This window comes from Tachyglossus aculeatus, chromosome 1, assembly GCF_015852505.1.
Source record: "Tachyglossus aculeatus isolate mTacAcu1 chromosome 1, mTacAcu1.pri, whole genome shotgun sequence".
Lineage (NCBI taxonomy): Eukaryota > Metazoa > Chordata > Mammalia > Monotremata > Tachyglossidae > Tachyglossus > Tachyglossus aculeatus.
In genome coordinates, this window is record NC_052066.1 from 577,749 (window position 1) to 594,325 (window position 16,577).

Here is a 16,577-nt window from a genome sequence, read left to right on the forward strand (position 1 = left end):
TACTCTATTTATTTATTTTACTTGTACCTATCTATACTATTTATTTTATTTTGTTAGTATGTTTGGTTTTGTTCTCCGTCTCCCCCTTCTAGACTGTGAGCCCACTGTTGGGTAGGGACTGTCTCTATATGTTGCCAGCTTGTACTTCCCAAACGCTTAGTCCAGTGCTCTGCACACAGTAAGCGCTCAATAAATACGATTGATTGATTGATTGATTGATATCTATTCTATATATTTTATTTTGTTAGTATGTTTGATTTTGTTCTCTGTCCCCCTTTTAGACTGTGAGCCCACTGTTGGGTAGGGACTGTCTCTATATGTTGCCAACTCGTATTTCCCAAGTGCTTAGTACAGTGCTCTGCACACATTAAGCGCTCAAATACGGTTGACTGACTGATTGATTGATTAAGCGCGTACAATGCGCAAAGCACTGTTCTAAGTGCGCGCGTGGCTCAGTGGAAAGAGCCCGGGCTTTGGAGTCAGAGGTCGTGGGTTCAAATCCCGGCTCCGCCGCTTGTCAGCTGGGTGACTTGGGGCAAGTCACTTCACTGGGCCTCAGTTCTCGCATCTGGCAAACGGGGATGAAGACTGGGAGCCCCCCGCGGGACAACCTGATGACCTTGTATCCTCCCCAGCGCTCAGAACAGCGCTTTGCGCATAGGAAGCGCTTGATAAATGCCATCATTATTATTATTATGGGGCGCTTGGGAGGGGGCACTGCCACGGAACTGGCGCGCGGGGTCCCCGTGCACCAGGCGGGGAGGGCGGCTATAAATAAATAGAAGCAGAGAAGAAGTAGAGAAGCAGCGTGGCTCGGTGGAAAGAGCCCGGGCTTTGGAGTCAGAGGGCATGGGTTCGTATCTCTGCTCCGCCACATGTCTGCTGTGTGACGTTGGGCAAGTCACTTCACTTCTCTGGGCCTCAGCGACCTCATCTGTAAAATGGGGAGGGTGACTGTGAGCCCCACGCGGGACAACCTGATCAACTTGTATCCCCCAGTGCTTAGAACAGTGCTTTGCACGTAGTAAGCGCTTAACAAATGCCATCATCATTATCATTATTATTAAACGAAGAAAAGGGGGGCACGGCCTCGTCCTCGTCCCGCCCCCGTCGGCGGGGGGGGGGCAGAGGGAGGCCCAACGCGCAGGCGCCGGGGGGGGGGGGCACTTAGGGCTGCCGTCGTCACCGTCGTCACCGCCACCAGCACCACCAGCACCACCGGCACCGGGCCCGGGGCCCCCCGTCCCACCCGGCCATGGGGTCCCGCTGGAGCAGCGACGAGGAGCGGCGGCCGCTGCTGGGGCCGAGCGCCGGGCCTCCGGGGGGTCCCGGGGGTCCCGGGGGTCCCGGGGGTCCCCGGGGTCCCGGACCCCCGAGCGGGCGCCGGTGGCTGGTGCTGCTGCTGTTCTCCCTGCTGGCCTTCGCGCAGGGGCTGGTGTGGAACAGCTGGGGGCCCATCCAGAACTCGGCCCGCCGCGCCTTCGGCTTCTCCGGCTGGGACGTGGCCCTGCTGGTGCTCTGGGGGCCCATCGGCTTCCTGCCCTGCCTCGCCTTCATGTGGCTGCTCGACACGCGCGGTCAGCGGGGACCGGCCGAGGACGGGGGAGGGAGGGCTCCCACCGGGGGCCAGCCCTGGGTCGGGGGGGGGACCCCGCTGTTGGGCAGGGACCGGCTCTATACGTTGCCAATTTGTACTTCCCAAGCGCTTAGTACGGTGCTCCGCACACAGTAAGCGCTCAATAAATACGACTGATGATGGGAGGGAGGCCCAGCGAGGGGCCAGGCCCGGGGCGGGGTCTGGGCTCGGCCCGCCCACTTTCTCCCCTTCCCCACTCTGCCCACACCCAATCAATCGTAGTTCATTCATTCAATCGTATTTATTGAGCGCTTACTGCGTGCAGAGCACTGTACTAACCACTCTGGGGAAGTACAAGTTGGCAACATACAGAGACGGTCCCTACCCAACAGCGGGCTCACAGTCTAGAAGGGGGGGAAGACAGCAAAACAAATTAACAAAATAAAATTCAATCAGTCGTATTTATTGAGCGCTTACTGCGTGCAGAGCACTGGACTAAGCGCTTGGGAAGTACAGGTTGGCAACATAGACGGTCCCTACCCAACAGCGGGCTCACAGTCTGTGGGGGGGTGGCAGACAACAAAACAAATTAACAAAATAAAATTCATTCATTCATTCATTCAATCGTATTTATCGAGCGCTTACTGTGTGCAGAGCACTGTACTAAATGCTTGGGAAGTACAGGTTGGCAACATAGAGAGACGGTCCCTACCCAACAGTGGGCTCACAGTCTAAAAGGTTCGGGCCTGGTGAGGGACAGGCCGGGACCCGGGCCGTCGGGCTCAGCAGCACCAAGTCCGAGGAGGAGGAGTCAGTCAATCATCAGTCGTATTTACTGAGCATTTACTGTGCGCAGAGCACTGGATTAAGATCAAGGCCCTACTGAGAGCTCACCTCCTCCAGGAGGCCTTCCCAGACTGAGCCCCTTCCTTCCTCTCCCCCTCCTCCCCCTCTCCATCCCCCCCCATCTTACCTCCTTCCCTTCCCCACAGCACCTGTATATATGTTTGTACATATTTCTTACTCTATTTTACTTGTACATATCTATTCTATTTATTTTATTTTGTTAGTATGTTTGGTTTTGTTCTCTGTCTCCCCCTTTTAGACTGTGAGCCCACTGTTGGGTAGGGACTGTCTCCATATGTTGCCGACTTGTACTTCCCAAGCACTTAGTACAGTGCTCTGCACACAGTAAGCACTCAATAAATACGATTGATTGATTGATCTTGTGACAATAGTCACCTTCCTTGCCCTCAACTAGCTCACAGCCTAGAGAGGCAGACACCAATATAAATAAATAAATGACAGATTGTACGTAAGTGCTGTGGGGCTGGGAGGAGGGATGAATAAAGGGAGCTAGTCAGGGTGACGCAAAAGGGAGTGAGAGAAGAGGAAAGAGGGCTTTGTTAGCAAAGGCCTCTTGGAGGAGATGTGCCTTCAGTAAGGCACTGAACGGTGGGGTGGGGCGTGATGGGGGGGCTACTAAACCTTGGGGTAAGATAAAAGATAATAGGGTTGGACACAGTCCCTATTCCAAGTGGGGCTCACAGTCTTAGCAGTAGGGAGAACAGGGATTGAATTCCCATTTTGCAGATGAGGAAACTGAGACCCAGAGAAGTGAAGTGACTTGCCCAAGGTCACGCAGCACAAGGGTGGTGGAGTCGGGATTAAAACCCAGGTCCTCTGTCCCCCAGGCCCAGGCTCTTTCCCTTAGGCCGCACTGCTTTGATTTTACCAACAGGGTGGTTGGCGAGGTCATCAGGAGTCAGGGAGGGAGGGGAGGAAGGGTAGGGACTGGGAGGTTCAGATTAAGAGGGCAACCCTGAGGGCAGGTGTAGGAGCAAACTGTGGGCAGACACCACAGGTCACAGTGGGGTCATGGGTTCTGGTCTTCTGATTGTGGCAACACATTCAGAATGGGAAGCAGCGTGGCTCAGTGGAAAGAGCCTGAGCTTTGGAGTCAGAGGTCATGGGTTCAAATCCCAGCTCTGCCACTTGTCAGCTGTGTGACTTTGGGCAAGTCACTTAATTTCTCTGGGCCTCAGTTGCCTCATCTGTAAAATGGTGATGAAGACTGTGAGCCCCACGTGGGACAACCTGATCATCTTGTAAACTCCCCAGCGCTTAGAACAGTGCTTTGCACATAGCGCTTAATAAATGCCATCATTAAGGGAAAGTGGCATGATATAAATACAAAAACAACGTAAAAGACAAAGATCAAAGGGCAAGAGGTCCAGCAGTGAAGTGGCATGGGCAGGGAAGTGCCACGGAGTGTGGCCGCCTGGGGCTGCCAGGGTCCAGCCACCACCAGGGCTTCCTGGCGTTCCAACATTTGTATGGTGTCCTAGTAGAGAGAACCTGGGCTTGGGAGTCAGGAGATCCGGGTGCAAATCCAGACTTTGCCACTGGCCTATTGTGTGGCCTTGGACAAGTCACGTCACTCCTCTGCACCTCAGTTTCTGCATCTGAAAATGGGGGAAAAAATTCCCACTCTTCCTCATTCATTTGTTCAGTCAGTCATTGAGTGCTTACTGTGCACAGAGCACTATAGTAAGCACTTGGGGAAGTACAATACAGGAATAAGCAGTGACATTCCCTGCTTACAACGAGCTCAAGGTCTGGTGTCAGGGAGACAGACATCGATACAAATAAATAAAATTACAGATATGTACATAAGTGATTTGGGGCTGGGAGCGAGCCCCATGTGAAACAGGGCCTGTATCTTAGTAAATGCCATCTGGAGGGCAGTACCGATGCCCGGCGATTTGAGGGAGGAGAAGCTGAAGGTCATGCTACCTATCTCCCGGTTTCTCTTGGTCCACCTTGTTCATCCTTCCCCTGCTTCTCCCCGTCCATCCTAATTCTCTCCATCCGCTGGTCCACCCTGACCATCAATCAATCAATCAATCGTATTTATTGAGCGCTTACTATGTGCAGAGCACTGTACTAAGCGCTTGGGAAGTACAAATTGGCAACACATAGAGACAGTCCCTACCCAACAGTGGGCTCACAGTCTAAAAGGGGGAGACAGAGAACAGAACCAAACATACCAACAAAATAAAATAAATAGGATAGGACCATCTGTCCCCTGGTTCTCCCTGCCCGCCCTGTTCATCCATTCCCCAGTTCTCCCTATCCACCATTCTGCCCCATCTGCCCATCCACCCAGTTCTCCCTATCCATCCGTCCCCCGGTGTTCTCTGTCCGTCTGTCTGCTGTTCCCCGGGTCTGGTGCCAACCAACTGCAGTGCTGCCTGCCCAGGTTTCCTGTGGCTCTGGGGGTTGGGTGGAGGCAGCTGCCAAAGCCGGAGCCTGAGCCAGACACCTGGACTGGGGCTCGTGTCTGCTCTTCTGGGCCCATAGCTGGCCCCGGGACTTGGGTCACTAGACTGAAACTTCTCAATCAATCAATCAATTGAGCGCTTACTGTGTGCAGAGCACTGTACTAAGCTCTTGGGAAGTACAAGTCGGCAATACATAGAGACAGTCCCTACCCAACAGCGGGCTCACAGTCTAGAAGGGGGAGGTCTACTAACTATTCTAGAAGTCTAGAAGGTCTACTAACTATTGTCCTCTCTCCAGCGCTCAGTACAGTGCTCTGCACACAGTAGACTGTCAGCTCCTCAAGGGCAGGGATCGTGTCTGCTAATTCTACTGTCCTCTCTGCCGCACCCAGTACAGTGCTCTGCACACAGTAGATCCCTGCACACGAGGCAAGGATCGTGTCTGCTAACAACTTCCTTTTCCTAAGGGCCCAATTCAGTACTGAGCACATAGTAGACTGTCAGCTCCTCATGGGCAGTGCTAATATCATTGTACTCTCCCAAGCTCTCAGTACAGTGCTCTGTGTGTTGTCAGCACTCAGCGAGTTCCTTTGTTTGATTGCTTTGCTGGGAGTCTGACTGGTGCCGGGGAACATCCAGGGACAGGTCATCAGGCGGGTGACCCAAAGGCTTTCCTTTTCAGGCCTCCGGGTGACGGTGCTGATCTCCTCCTTCCTCATGGTAGTGGGGACTGGCCTCCGCTGTCTGCCCGTGGCTGATTTGGCCATGAAAAGGAGGTGAGCCCCATCCGGAACTGCATCCTCGCAATCACCACTTCCCACCCTCCCTCCCTCTTGCCTTTATCTTTTTTAATGGTATGTTAAGCTCTTACTATGTGCCAAACACCATACTAATTCCTGGGGTCGATACAAGCTAATCAGGTTGGACCCAATCTATGTCTCACATGGGGCTCACAGTCTTAAATCCCCTTTTTACAGATGACAGATGAGATAACAGACACACTGAAGTGAAGTGACTTCCTCAAGGTCACGCAGCAGACAAGTGTCAGAGCTAGGATTAGAACCCAGGTCCTTTTGCTCCCAGGCCGGGCTCAATCCACTTCAGGCCACACTGCTTCCTGCCTGTCCCAAGCCAGGTTTAGCACAGGGCACTGCCCCAGCTGGGCATAAATGATTTTTCTCTCAGTCACTTTCCTTTCCCCCCACAGCCACTTCCTTCCTCCTGACTCACCCCTGGGTCTTCAGGGCAGGTTGGGCAGCACCAGGGCCAGTGGGATTATAATAATAATAATAATTTTGGTATTAGTTAAGTGCTTACTATGTGCAAAGCACTGTTCTAAGCACTGGGGAGGTTACAAGGTGATCAGGTTGTCCCATGTGGGGCTCACAATCTTAATCCCCATTTTACAGATGAGGTAACTGAGGCACAGAGAAGTTAAGTGACTTGCCCATAGTCACACAGCTGACAAGCGGCAGAGCCAGGATGGGAAAGGCAGTAAAAGAAGCAGCCTGGCCTACTGGATAGAGCCCAGGCCTGGGAGTCAGAAGGACTTGGGTTCGAACCCCGGCTCCACCACTTGTCTGCTGGTGGCCTCGGGCAAGTCACTTCACTTCTCTGAGCCTCAGTTACCTCATCTGTCAAATGGGGATTAAGACTGGGAGCCCCATTTGGGACAGGGATCCTATTTACGTGTGTCCACCCTAGCGCTGAGAATAGTGCCTGGCACATAGTAAGCACTTAACGAAAGCCACAGTTATTATTAGTAGTAGTAACAGGGCCCGTGGGGTGGGCGGGCAGGACCAGGGCCAACGGGGCATGACGGGTGGCTTCTGTACCTCAGGCTGATCCACTGCGGGCAGCTGTTGAATGGGCTGGCAGGCCCCACGGTGACCAATGCCGCCCCCTTCCTGTCCACCACGTGGTTCTCGGCGGACGAGCGGGCCACGGCCACGGCCATTGCGTCGATGCTCAGCTACCTCGGGGGAGCCGGCGCCTTCCTGGTCGGCCCCCTGGCAGTCCCGGCCCCCAATACCACGGCCCACCTCCTGGCCGATGAAGCGGGCCGAGACCGCATCCGGGAACGCATCGAGGTGGTGCTGGATGCAGGTAACGGACCCTCCGGCCTCGGCCTCCCTTTTCCCGTCGCCGTCCTCTCCCATTCAACTGACCACCCCAAGTGCCCATAGAGGTGGTGCCGGGTGCGAGTAATGAATCATCCTCCCCCACCACCATCTCCTCCCATCCACCTGACCACCCTGAGAGCCCATCAAGATGGTGCCGGGCATGAGTAATACCATCATTATTAATGGACCATCCTCCCCCTCTAGGCCTCCGTCTCCCCACCACTGCCCCCTCTCATCAGCTGCCACCCTGAGATCCCATCAGGACGGTGCCAGGCACGGGTTCCGGGTTGCCCTTCTTCTACCCCCTCACCCCATGCTCGGTCACCCTCCCCTGGCTGCCTTCGCCCTCCTACCCCTTCCTTGGTCACCCCTGACACTCCGTGCTCAATTCCCCCCACAGCCCATGCTCAGTTACCACCCGCACCCTGTACTTGGTCACTCCCGCAACCCTTGCTCAGTCACCCCCTCACCTTGTGCCCGGTCACCCCCTTACCCCTTGGTCACCTGCCCCCCCTGCTTCAGAAATGGGAGCTGATCTGGCACCAGTACCCATTTCCCAACCCAAAATCTGAGCGTGCACATGTGAGCATGTGTGACCTGGGCACGTATGTGAATGTGGGCATGTGTGAGCGGGTGTGAGCATGGGCATGTATAACGTGGGCTCAGGCACCTCTCTCAGCAGGGAGTGTAGGCAGGAGTCCCTGGCCCCTGGTCTGCAGGGATGTAGTTCTGGGCAGAGCCCGGCTGCAGCCAGGGCGGGCCCAAAGGACATCACAGTCCAGGGCGAGTTCTGCTGACCTCCTCGACTTTGGGCACCCGCAGCAGCAGCAGCAGCCTGGTGTTCATAGCCTGGCAGGTGGGCCCGATCCATCCGGCCCTGCTCTGCCCAGCCCAGATTGTACCCACCCCACCTCGTCCCTGAGCCTGGAGTGTTCTCCCCTGCATTTTTGGGATTTTTCATTGCAGGCTCTGGGTGTCCCTTCTGGGTTTTGGGGGTTCTCATTACTGAGACCAGAGTTTCCCCCCAACTTTTGTTTTGTGTTCCTCCTGGGGTTTTAAGGTTCTTCTCACTCAGTCCGGAGTAATCCCCCTTGTTGTTTTCAGGTTCTCATAGCCATGCTTGGGGTGTCCCCCTTGCGATTTTGAGCCCGGCATCTCCCCCTTGCGGTTTTGGGGTTCTCACTGAGGAGGAGGGGTGGCACCTGAAGAGCTGGGGAACAGAAGTCTCCCTCACGCCATGTCCATATCTGTGTTCGTGTCCTTCAGAGTTCGCATTCGTGTGTCTGATCTTCTTGGCGTCGGTGGCCTGTTTCCCGTCACGCCCCCCATTCCCACCCAGCGTGGCGGCAGCCAGTCAGCGCCTCAGCTACCGACGAAGCTTCTGCCGCTTGCTCAGGTAGGCACGTCTGCAGGCCCCTCCCATAATGGGTACAGCCCCGGAGCACGGTGGGGCCCTGACCGCTGCCCTGCACTACCGGGGCAGGCTCACGGGCCAGGGGGATGGAGCAGTGGGCTGGCAGCATCTCCCCGGAGGAACCAGCCGCCTCCAGATGGGTGGGGGTCCCATGGGGTGACAGAGGTCCAGACAGAGGAGTCAAGGCGGCAGAGAGTCTGGAGCCTGAGCCGTGGATCTGGCTGGGAGCCAGGAGCCCCGGGGGGGTGGTGGTCTTCGACATGGGACAGTGGCGAGCCCCCTCTGCACAGCACTGCCACTGCAGCGGACAGCCGGTGGCAGGTGGGCTGCTCTGTCTAGTCATCCTGCACTCCCCCGCCCTAGGCCAAGCTCCCCCAGCCAGCATGGTCATCTTCACCTGGGGGAGCCGGTGGCCCGCAGCCGGAACCCTAATCCCAGACATTTGGGGGTGCGGCCTGGCCCAGAGGACCAGGCAGAGCTCGTGGCCGATGGAGCGGGGGCTCCCAGGCCCGCCTCGTGGAGCAGAACGGTTCGGTCCTGCAACAGGCGGTTTCCCCTCGGTCACCCCACTCCTGACCCCTCCCCGACACCTCACTCCCACTGGGGTCCCAGATGGAATGCGGCTGGCAGCAGCCACAGTTCAGACTGCTCCCGCTCCACCCTAACCCCCAGTCCCGGCTCTTGATCTCACCAGCAATCTGAGGTTCCTGATGATCGCTCTGGCCTATGCCATTCCTCTCGGAGTCTTCGCTGGCTGGTCTGGGGTCCTGGACTTGATTCTGACCCCGGTGCACGTCAGCCAGGTGGGTGATTGCCATGGCGGTCGGGGCATGGGCAGGAAAGACTCAGACACCAGGGAGAGCTTCGCCCCTCCCCGCCCACCCCTCAGAAATTGGGTAGTGGATGCTGAGCTAATGCCCGCAGCAGTTCCCAACCCTGCCAGCACTTCAGGGGTCTTGGCCATCCTACTTCCCTGACTCTCCCAGTGACCCAGCGTGGACCATCCAACACCCCTGATTCTCCCCTCTTCATCCCTGATTTGCCACAGTGACCCAGTGTAGACCATCCAACACCCCTGATTCTCCCCTCTTCATCCCTGATTTGCCACAGTGACCCCACATGGACCATCCCACATCCCTGACTCTCCCCCAGTGACACAGTAAGGACCATCCAAGGCCCCTGACTCTCCCCTTTCCATCTGTGACTCTCCAGTGACCCAACGTGGACAGTCCTCTGTGGGCCTGTCCAGTCCCCTCTGGTCCTGCCAGTGTTTGCAGCCGTGTTCACTCTCCTCCCACCTCATCTCCACATTGTGTTTCCAGGTGGATGCTGGCTGGATTGGCTTCTGGTCCATCGTTGGCGGCTGCGTGGTTGGCATAGCCATTGCACGGTGAGCGTCCCTGCCTCCAGCCTCCGGCCTCCACTCCTTCCTTGGGGAGGAAGCGCCCAGCATGTACTGAACCCTGGCTCTGACTCACGGTCCCTGCTGTCCCTACCTGCTCTGCCCGCTTCCCACTCGTGTCCCCTACCCAGGGACTCCTGGGCAGCCTTGTGACATGGGCGCCAGAGGTGGGGCAAACAAAGGAGGAGTCAGGGAAGGGGCAGAGCAACATCAGGTCCAGAGAGCGCTGGCTGGCTGTTCTATCAATCAATCGTATTTATTGAGCGCTTACGGTGTGCAGAGTACTGTACTAAGCGCTTGGGAAGTACAAGTCATCCAGTGATAGCTGGGGCTGCCCGCGCTGAGGTTCCTCCCGACGGGCTCTGCCGGGGGCCGAATGGTTAGGAGCCACTTGGGGTGGGGCTTGACCATGATTACCCGCTGATCTCATCCTCTAACCTGCTCACCGGTAAACAAAAGCTGTAGTGTTGGAGTCGCCTGGCAGTCAGTTTGATCCCCCTCATTTTCTCGCCTCTAGGGCTGTTGGGAGATTCTATGAGCTGTGGCCAGAGTTTTTTCAACTTTCCATACTCAAAGGCATATAAATCTTTCTCTGAATATTCTATGTTTGCCAGAATGAAACCTGAGGACCTCCTTTTCTCCCTTCCTTCCCCCGTTTCCTCCCTCGGCCTCTCCTTTCCTCCCTTCCTCCACCCCTCCTTCCCATCGCCCCTCCCTTGCAAAGCTGGCAGTGGGACCTCTGTGGCCCTGTGGTCCAGAATGGAATATTGCCCCCGAGCTCTGGCCGGGGTCCCCCGGGCTCACGCCAAGCGGTGCATGGGGCAGGGGGAGGGGGAGGCTTGTTGGGTCCTGGCAGGGTCCACGTGCCCAAGTGACAGGGTTGGGGGGCCCCGAAGGGTGGGATGTGCAGGTGGAGCGTGCCCCCAGGGCACTTGGGTGGCCGTGACGCATCCTGTGTGCACTCAGGTTCGCAGACTCGATCCGCGGGATGCTGAAACTCCTCCTCCTCCTGCTGTTCTCTGGTGCCTCCTTGGCGTCCACGTGGTTCACCTTGACCTGTCTGAACAGCGTCACTCACCTGCCTCTGACCACAGGTACTTCAACTCCCCACCCCCGCTGCAGGCACCCTGGGGACAGGGGCACAGGCCTGGCCCGGTCCTGAAGGGACAGTAATCTCAAAGCATGAAAAGGGTAGCCGGCCAGTCACTCTCTCTGGGGCCTTTCAGGCCCCTTATTTGGGGCAGACCATCCAAAGCGCCAAAAGCCATCTCTCCCGCCAAGAATCAGAAGCAGTGTCTTCTGAACCTTTCAGAAAAACTGTTTCCAACTTGGATAGCCCATGCTAGGTCACTGAGGAAAGTCAGTAATGGAGTGGGGAAATCAGAGGTGTTGGATAAATCTGTGATGGGTCACTGGGGGAGAGTTAGGGTTGGAGAGGGAGAGTCAGAAGTGTTACACGGTCTGTGCTGGGTCACTGGGGAGGATCAGAGTTGAAGAGGGAGAGTAAGGAGTGTTGGATGGTCTGTTCTAGATCACTGGTGGAGAGTCAGGGATGGAGAAGAGAGTCGGGTATGGAATGGTCTGTGCTGGGTCACTGGGGAAGAATTGGTTGGAGTTCGGGAAGCAGCGTGGCTCAGTGGAAAGAGCACAGGCTTTGGAGTCAGAGGTCATGGGTTCGAATCCCGGCTCTGCCAATTGTCAGCTGTGTGACTTTGGGCAAGTCACTTAACTTCTCTGTGTCTCAGTTACCTTATCTGTAAAATGGGGATTAAGACTGTGAGCCCCACATGGGACAACCTGATCACCTTGTAACCTCCCCAGCGCTTAGAACAGTGCTTTGCACATAGTAAGCGCTTAATAAATGCCATCATTATTATTATTATTATTATGGAGATGGAGAGTCAGGAGTGTTGGAGTGTTGTGCTGGGCCACTGGGGGAGAGTCTGGAATGGGGAGAGTCTGGGATGGTGAACCGCAGTGTCCACAAAACCTTTCTGTCCAGAGGTGGCAGGTACAGAGGCCCCCAGTCTCCAGAGCAGAGGACGTTGCTGTGACTGTCCACTAGAGTTTCCTCCCTTATCATCAGTAGTTTTCGTTGACCACTTATTGTGTACAGAGCACTGTACTCAGCACTGGTAAAACTCTGAGTTGGCAGGCAGTTCTCTGCCCACAACAAACTTACAGTCTAGAGGGGCTCTTTTAGCCTCTGGGTGTCTTCTTAGGGTGGCCAAGGTGCCCGGGGCAATTGACCCGGGGCCACAGCATTCTCCTGGTGCTCCTGGAGCCTCCGTGGAGTGCGGAGCTCCGTGCTCATGCCCAACCTGCACGTGTGTCCTCGCAGCGACCCTGTACACGTCCTGCATCCTCCTGGGTGTCTTCCTGAACAGCAGCATTCCCATCTTCTTCGAGCTCTTCGTGGAAACCGTGTACCCGGTCCCCGAGGGCATCACCTGTGGCGTTGTCACATTTCTCAGCAACATGTTCATGGGCACCCTGCTCTTCTTCCTCACCTTCTACCACACGGGTGAGCCTCCCGGGGCATTGGCCCTCCTCCAACTGCACCGTGGGGGGACCGGACAGGGGCCGGAATGCGGGGGACGGCCCTGGGGCTCAAGGCTGGGGTTGGGGGCTGGGTTGGGGATTAGAAGAGGGAGCCCGTCCCAGGGGCTGGGAGGGCTCCGGGCCAGGTGCAGGGTTGATAGCTGAGTGCGGCAATGAGGGTCCATGCTGGGGGCCGCATCAGGGGCAGAGATGGTGGTCTGGGCTAGGGGCTGAGGGTTGTAACGGAGGTCTGGGGTGGGGGCTGGGTTGATAGTTGAGGACTGGAATTGGGGTCTGGGCTGGGGGCTGGGTTGGAGGTCTGGACTGGAGACTGTTCTGATGGCTGAGGGTTGGATTGGGGGTCCAGACAGAGGGCTGGGTCGGTGGCTGGGCTGGCAGTCCGGGCCGAGCTCTGAGAGCTGGGATGGGGTCCGGGCTGGGGGCTGGGTCCAGGTCAAGGGCTGGAGGCAGGATCTTGAGACTGTGGTTGGTGTTTTGCAGACCTGTCGTGGTTCAACTGGTGTCTGCCCGGCTCCTGCCTACTCAGCCTACTTCTCATCCTTGGCTTCCGGGAGTCCTACGATCGCCTCTATCTGGATGTCGTGGTATCAGTTTGACCATCTGCCCCCTGCCGCCTGGCGCTCACCCAGACCCGGAGCCCCACTGCAGAGGCTCATCCTTGCCGGCGGCTGGGCCCGGGCACCAGGACAGCCATGTGGGTGGAGGGGCGGGGCCTGGACTGAGAGCCGGGGCTTGGGCAGAGGAGCGGGCCCCTGGCAGGGGGCCCTGGCACAGGGATACAACCTTGGCATGGAGCCAGGTCGAGGGTTGGGGCCTTGATATGGTGGAGGGGGGCGTACAGGCAGAGGAGCAGGGCCTTGGCACAGCAGCAGGGGGTGGGGGGCAGGGCCTTGGCACAGCAAAGGGGTGGGCATTGGTGTAACTGCGGGTAAGGGGGCACTAGAGGTAGCAGCAGATGGAACTTTATTTTTGCACTATTTGGCTCCTGCTCGGTGAGGGGGAAGTAGCATGGACGACAGGAAGCAGGGTTTTAATCAGAAGACAGTAGGCCAGTCCTCAGCCTGGCCTTGGCACTGACCGTGCCCCAGCCGGTGGTGCCGGTGCCTCAGAGAAGCAGGATCATGACAAGACCAGCAGCCGGGCCTGGAGCGCACATCCATGGGGCGGGGAAGGGGATGGGGATGGAGGGGAGGAGGAGGAGGAAAGGCGTGGGAAGTTTTTAATGATTTTAAATTGTGGACCCGGTTTTCACGGTAAGATGTCAGCGTCCAAGCGGACCGACCGCGGCAGGCAGGTCCCTGCGTCTGGCATTCTCTAATAAAGCCGTTTCGGGTTCCCTGCCCTCTTCCTGTTTCACCATCCGTTGGCATGCTTTTCCATCCCGAGGGCACCTGGCTCCCCAGTGGCTCTTTTCACCCAACAGGGCACAGCCCAGCCACTAACAGGGTGCAGGAGCCAACTGGCAGGGTTCGTCCACATCATCCCTTGGACCGGCGGTGGAGGTGCCCTTGGAGGCGCCCTTCGGTGCAGCCAGTGTGTCCATTCCGGCATCTTGAGGCAGGGATGGTGAGGAGCTGCGCGATGGGGAAGGGGGCCGTGGAGGCCATGGGACTGGCCGCTCCCACCCAGGCGAGCCCCATGGTCCCCGCCACCCTGCCTGGTCGTGGCCAGGTTGGGCATTCTGGCCATGAGGGGCGTCCCAGCCGGGTCTCAGCCTCCTCTGGCCTGCCTGGCTCAAGAGCATTTGGGTGACCCCAGACCATGGGGCCCCTGGGGGCTGAGAACCAGGCCCCTTGGGCCCCACCTTTGGTCCCAGGCACTGGGGGCAGGGTGGTCCCAGAAGCACAGCAGCCCCTGCCCGGGATGAAGATGACCCAGACTTCATCCAGTAGTGTTTCCAGCTGGGAGTCCTGAGGTTCTGACTGTATATCCTCTCGCTTCACATTGGGCAGATAGCCCACCACTCTCCCTATCTTCAAATCCCTTCTGAAATCCTAGCTCCTCAGTCATTGTCGTATTTCTTGAGCACCTACCTTGTGCAGAGCACTGTACTAAGCGCTTGGGAAGTACGAGTCAGCAACATATAGAGACGGTCCCCACCCAACAACGGGCTCGCAGTCTAGAAGGGGGAGACAGATGACAAAACAAAACGTAGACAGGTGTCAAAATCATCAGAACAAATAGAATTAAAGCTATATGCACATCATTATAAAATTAATAGAATAGTAAGTATGTACTAGTAAAACAAATAGAGTAATAAATCTACAAATATATATACAGGTGCTGTGGGGAGGGGAAGTAGGTAGGACGAGGAGGAGGAGAGGAGAGGCCTTCCTCCAGAAGGCCTTCCCTGATTAACCTCTCATCTTTTCACCCTGATTGCCCCATTACTGTGTCCCTTATGCACTTGGGCACTAATCTTCAAGCCCCACACCTGCCCTTCAAAACACTTTTCTCAGATCTCTGTATCCTGTTGCTTCTTCCCATCTGTAATTTATTTTGGTGTCCATCTCCCGGTTTAGATTCTAAGCTTCTTGATGGCAGGGACCGTGTCAACCTCCTCTGTTGTATTTTCCAGGGTTTAGCACAGTGCTCTGCACACTGTAGGTGCTGTTGAATGTCAGGGGGAGGGGAGGGCCCTGGTTTTAACGTTCTGCCCCAGGAGCAAGCAGATGGATGAGAAAAAGCCCGACAACAGAGAGCCACCCCACTGACAGCAGGCTGGGCTCCTGGGCTCAGTGGACCATCCGTGGCCGTCCTGCAGCACTGACAGGAGGGGACACCCATCACCGCACCCCTGACTAGGCTGCTGCGAGAGATCCATCACCTGGTCCCCTCTCCTGCAGCAGGTACGGGGAGGCGTTGGCTCAGGGCTCGGTTCCATAACAAGTAGGCAGGAGCATCTCTGGCCTGGCCAAAGTCACGTGACTGTCCAGGACTTCGAGGGGCCCAGCAACCACTGGGTGAAGCTGCTGCAGTTGGCTTTCCTTTGGGGTCCTTCTCCACCTCTCCAAGGCCCACACCGGACTATAGTTCAAGGGCTTGAACAGGGATGGCAGGTGACCATGTGGGCTGAGAAGTGGACTTCCGGGTGCCAGAGATCATGGGAGCTGCCCTGGAGCGGGAGCCAGGTCATGACTGCAGGCCGAGGAAGGAGCTCACCCAGGTCGGAGGTCACGGCTCCCTCTCCGCACTCGCCGGTCCAGGCTCTGGTCATGTCCTCTAGGAGAAATTGACTTCTGGCCAATCCCGGAAGCTGGGCCGTGTTCACTTTTCTGGGAGAGGGTGGGCCACGGGGCACCAAGCGTGAACCTGTGGCCTTGCATTCAATTATCTAAATTCTGCTGTTTTTGCCATGTTTTCTTTGGTGCTGAATCTGGCTGCCTTCCTGGATACCCAAGTTTCTGAACACCTGACTCTTCCCCCAGTGACCCAGCATGGACCATCCATCACTTGACTTTTCCCCTGGTGACACAGCAAGGACCATCCCACACCCATGACTCTCCCCTCTCATAATCATCATCAATCGTATTTATTGAGCGCTTACTGTGTGCAGAGCACACAGGGATTGAGGGTCAGGTCAATCCCTGACCCTCTCCTCTCCAACACCAACTCTCCCCCCAGTGACCAAGCATGGACTGTCCAACACACTGACTCTCCCCCAAGGACCCACAGACCATCCAACACCTCTGACTTTCCTCAGGTGACCTAGCATAGACCATCCAACAACCTGAATCTTCCCTGTCGATCCCTGACTCTCCCCAGTAACCCAGCGCAGACCACCCAACCCCCTGGCCTGGTATGCCCTCCCTCCGCACATCTGCCAAGCTAGCTCTCTTCCTCCCTTCAAAGCCCTACTGAGAGCTCACCTCCTCCAGGAGGCCTTCCCAGACTGAGCCCCCTCCTTCCTCTCCCCCTCTTCCCACTCCCCATCCCCCCCGCCTTACCTCCTTCCCCTCCCCACAGCACCTGTATATATGTTTGTTCATATTTATTACTCTATTTTATTAGTACATATTTATTCTATTTATTTCATTTTGTTAATATGTTTTGTTTTGTTGTCTGTCTCCCCTTTCTAGACTGTGAGCCCGCTGTTGGATAGGAACTGTCTCTATATGTTGCCAACTTGTACTTCCCAAGCACTTAGTACAGTGCTCTGCACACAGTAAGCACTCAATAAATATGATTGATTGATTGATTAACATGCGCAAAACAG

At 56.4% G+C, this 16,577-nt stretch overlaps 1 protein-coding gene across 1 annotated transcript; it reads left to right on the top strand.

Moving 5' to 3' along the window:
* The first annotated feature begins 1,192 nt into the window (after nucleotides 1–1,192).
* SLC49A4 (solute carrier family 49 member 4) lies at nucleotides 1,193–13,706 on the top strand. Its single transcript, XM_038743346.1, has 9 exons — nucleotides 1,193–1,577; nucleotides 5,543–5,636; nucleotides 6,701–6,966; nucleotides 8,250–8,379; nucleotides 9,092–9,200; nucleotides 9,720–9,787; nucleotides 10,766–10,893; nucleotides 12,141–12,323; nucleotides 12,842–13,706. Exons 1-9 carry the CDS (start codon nucleotides 1,256–1,258, stop codon nucleotides 12,955–12,957), a joined length of 1,416 nt encoding a protein of 471 aa, XP_038599274.1. The 5' UTR covers nucleotides 1,193–1,255; the 3' UTR covers nucleotides 12,958–13,706.
* Nucleotides 13,707–16,577: the final 2,871 nt, after the last annotated feature.